The sequence below is a fragment of the Hevea brasiliensis genome, unplaced genomic scaffold, assembly GCF_030052815.1.
Source record: "Hevea brasiliensis isolate MT/VB/25A 57/8 unplaced genomic scaffold, ASM3005281v1 Scaf300, whole genome shotgun sequence".
NCBI classification, from domain to species: Eukaryota; Viridiplantae; Streptophyta; class Magnoliopsida; order Malpighiales; family Euphorbiaceae; genus Hevea; species Hevea brasiliensis.
In genome coordinates this window covers 33,101-36,997 of record NW_026614808.1, presented here as the reverse complement: position 1 = coordinate 36,997, position 3,897 = coordinate 33,101, and the positions used below count along the sequence as shown (strand labels likewise).

The 3,897-nt window shown below is 36.9% G+C and overlaps 1 protein-coding gene across 2 annotated transcripts; it reads right to left on the bottom strand.

The window, feature by feature from the left end:
• Positions 1–532: 532 nt before the first annotated feature.
• Positions 533–3,688, bottom strand: LOC131176986 (E3 ubiquitin-protein ligase At4g11680-like). Of its 2 annotated transcripts, none has more exons than XM_058142001.1 (3): positions 2,080–3,688; positions 1,202–1,592; positions 533–1,038 (listed from the first exon to the last, which is right to left on the bottom strand). In XM_058142001.1, the coding sequence occupies exons 1-3, from the start codon at positions 2,580–2,582 to the stop codon at positions 892–894; spliced, it is 1,041 nt and encodes a 346-aa protein (XP_057997984.1). In that variant the 5' UTR covers positions 2,583–3,688; the 3' UTR covers positions 533–891. The 2 variants fall into 2 exon arrangements, with proteins under 2 accessions (XP_057997984.1, XP_057997985.1); XM_058142002.1 differs by having other exon boundaries at positions 1,202–1,583; positions 2,080–3,684.
• Between the last annotated feature and the right edge of the window lie 209 nt (positions 3,689–3,897).

Below are 3,897 nucleotides of genomic sequence, written 5' to 3'. Positions count from 1 at the left end.
TCAGTTGCTTAACATAGAGACTTAAGAGATGGGCGAGAAGAAGAGAGTAATTTTCTCCAGTGAGACCATGCACCTCCCGGACAATACATCCACAATATCTGAAGTTTCATAATGAGCAGTTTTATATACAAGGAGATTAGATAGCTCACGTGACAGCAAATTCTAGTTTAGCATTACTCTGACAAGACCTTTCATAGAGAATCATTTTAGTGCAATGCAACAATAAATAAATGGTTATGAATGCACGTATAAAGGAAAGTAAATTGAAAAACAAGCGTTTTTGTAATCAACTATGTAGAATGCAGTGATTTTTTATGCACCACCCTTAATAGTATAGACTTTCAATAGGTTGTTTCCTGAATAGGATCCAATGATACTAAATATAATTTCTTTTTTAAATAAGAATGAGAGGTAAACAAACGATCTCAATTTCTTGATAGAAAATAAAGTACAACAGAAATAAGCAGCCAACCATAAAGTAATGATTAAAGCCAGGAAACCAGCAGAATTTATAGCAGCAAGGTATATCATATATACTGATCAATATATATATTTAATTTCATGTACGTGTATTGAAAATATGTATTACAGTGTAAACAATCAAATGCAGAATTTGGGGTATTCTTAAGGACTAATGGACTCTGCTAACCTTAGGAAGCAAGCAATCCACCATCATTTTCCTCACATATATACTAACGATAGGTATGGTGTTGTGGTTACTGGTGAGCTCCACTGTACAAGCAAATCACTCGCTCAAGTAACCATGTAAATACATAACTCAAAAGAAAGAGAGATAGAATCATGTAAATACATAAGAAATAGGAAAGAAAGGAAAAAAAGGGAAAAAAAATCCCTAATAAAAACTTCAGCTTGCCATTTTTGTCTTCTTGTCTATCTCTCAAGTTCTTGTTTACAAAGTGGGCAACAAGATATAATTCTGAGCCAGTGATCTACACACTTGAGGTGAAACATATGGGAACATGGCAATTGCTTCACTTCTTCCTTGTCTTTATACTTGGCTAGGCAAATACAGCATTCCTGTCAAGCCATTTCAATCATATTAAGAAAAAATTCGTTGGAGTGATTATGACAGACGTGTAAACTATTTACTCCTTGGTTGTATACTAATAAGCAACTTTTTTTGGATGAAACTAATTCGCAACTTTAGTTCCCTTTACTCAACAAATTAGCTAGGACTTACTGGATCTTCATTTGCAAGGGTTGAATTGCAATCAACACCAGTGCCAAACTCCGAATTGGTTTCGACTGCTTTATATTTCCAGCTTGGTAGACTGGAGATTTGATCATCAGATGCCCCTCTTTCAGCAGACCCCATATGCATGTTGTAACCAAGAATGCTGCTAATGAGTGGCACACAACAACATAGCAGCAGAAACAGTAGAAAAGGAAATGAGTAGCTCAGAGCATTCCAAGCGAGCAGAGAGATGCAGAGCACATGGAGTTTGGGAGCTCGGTGGAAAGATCCAAAGCGAGAATCAAAGACCCAAACATTACCCATCACAAACCATATTGCAAAAAATAGCTCCAGTGAAGTCCGGCATTTGTTCGTCAGATGAGAGCACCTGAATAAACTAAATACAAATCAATGGACATACAGAAAAGTTATTAAGTTCTTTATCATTCCCTCAGTCGAATGAAAAAAACATCAGGAATTTTAACGTGTTGAACACAAGAATTACAACTCTGTCCCCAGTAATTATGCCTTTAGTCATGATTTAATAGTCTTAAGCTATATGATTATCCAGTGATAGGCAATATTTTCTCTTCTTTTCATTTCATGGTTATATTATATAATTTTAAGATTATTGTTCATTACTGTTCATTGAACCCCAAGGTATATACCAATTTCTAGCAAGAATATGAACTCATTTCTTAATTTTTAATTCAGTGACAGACTTTTCACCCTTGTAGTCCTTGATTTATAAAATATGTATAATTTACACTATATTTTGTCATTCTGCAAGAGGCCTAAAGTTTTAACATAAAGATTTAGCCCCTATAAAACAAGTAACATTATAAGAAAATAAGTATATCCAGGGAGTTGGAAGTATAGAAAACCTGGAGTCGTCACTGCCCCTCTGCTGCTCCAAATCAGAAAGGCCAAAACCATCTCCCTGAGTCGCATTAACTTGCCGGTAGCGCCCATAGATTAGCAGCAGGCTAAGGAGACAGCCAATATCATAACCAACAATCCATATTCTCATAGGCCAAACAGGTTTCTCCCTCTTCGAAATTGCCAAAGTGAATGTGGTCATAGTTATTTGAACAATCAAAGCTATAAACTCCAGCATCATCCAAGTGCTAGAATTGAAAGGATTAGACCCAAGATTGGATCTTGAACCATTCTGGTAGTGGAATACTCTTCTCAAGAAGATGAACCACCTTGCTCTTGATATCCTCATTGCCATTCTAATCAAGAAAGTAGATGGCGGAGTACGAGAAGACCTGCTTCTGGTGATCACAGGGCCACGATCTTCACCGATTGCAGAATTTGCTGAAAATGAAACTGTGGTACCAGAATTACACAACGAGTCTAATGGAGAGAAATACCGGGTATTCATTTGGGAATATTAAAGGTATAAATTTTAGGATTTGAGCATTCAACTGCTCAAAAATGGAAAAAAGACTGGTTTGGTGAAAAAGTACAAGATTTAGTAATCAAGCTATAGCATGATCTCATACGAGAGTTAAATGGAATTAACCGGAAACGGAAGACCAGCATGAATTCTATGTGACCGATAGTATGGTAAATCACAGATATTGTATTGGGAATCACACGAATGGATTGAAAATAGATTCTAATTGAAAGCTTTAGATGATCATGAGATTTCAGTGAGGCAAAAATGCAAATACCAGCAGAGCTGAGTGGTAGGACCAAATACTAGAGCCTGTTAGCTGCAATTCTTGAAATCCCAGAATTCTATGCAATGAAAATCTCAACCTTCAAACGTAAATCATGGTTACTTGCCCCAGCTCCAAAATCTCTCAAAACAAAGAAATCAAAGAGTTAAAAAACTGAAAAGGGTATTCGGAAATAAGCCTGATATAAAAGAAAAAAAGGGCCTTTATCGTCGAATCTTTGGCTTAACAAAGAACCGGAAACAAAGATCCCCAAAGCACAACAAAACTTGAGAAACTCAAGAGGGTATTTAAGCAAGGACTTGAATAAGCACAAGACACTCAGAAGAGAAGTGTAAGTAGAAAGGTTGTAGAATAAAGAAAGAGAAGCAGATTGAGGGGTTGGGAGAATATGACAGGAAGATGAAGGTTGGGTTTCAGATGGTGACCAAGAATCAACTGCAAAAGCCAAAATAGCTTTGCTTTGAGTCCAAGGGAATAGGCTAGTATGGAGAGAAGCTAGCTAACCGTTGGCCTAACTTCCCTCTGGTTTTTGTTTCTTAAGTAAGCAAAGCTGAGATAGAGAGAGCAAGCAGCAACTGCTTCTTCAACTGCAAATCCCTCTTTCTCTGACACAAAATGAGGGCAAAAGAAAGGATTTTTTTTTAAAAAGTTAAAATGTCACTTTGGCCCTTAATTGTCCAGGAGGCAAAGAGATAGCTGACTGGTAATTGATATTTAATCTCTTGATTGATTGTTTTTTTAATTATGCAATTATAATGTTGAAACATAAAGGGTTTTTGAATTCTGGCGGGTACAGTAACTGTGGGATTCTGATTCTATGGTGGGAGGTTGGCGACCTAATCCAACGTAGAAAGCATCTTCCCTTACCATGTTAGGCTGCAGAAGGATATGGTCCCTCAGTCCTACATGTTGTTTGTAAATTTGCTTTGCATCATGAACACGTCTTGTGCAGGGAAGCGTAGGACCCCTGACCCTTAAAATTTTGGGCATGCTTGTGCTTATGAAAAACTTATT

Excerpts from the sequence above, each read along its gene's own strand:
- LOC131176986 (XM_058142001.1), bottom strand. The coding sequence starts at position 2,582 with ATGAATACCCGGTATTTCTCTCCATTAGACTCGTTGTGTAATTCTGGT. Across the intron at positions 1,593-2,079 it reads AGGGGCAGTGACGACTCCAG|TTTATTCAGGTGCTCTCATC; the intron begins GTTTTCTATACT and ends ATTTGTATTTAG. Across the intron at positions 1,039-1,201 it reads CCCTTGCAAATGAAGATCCA|GAATGCTGTATTTGCCTAGC; the intron begins GTAAGTCCTAGC and ends ATGGCTTGACAG.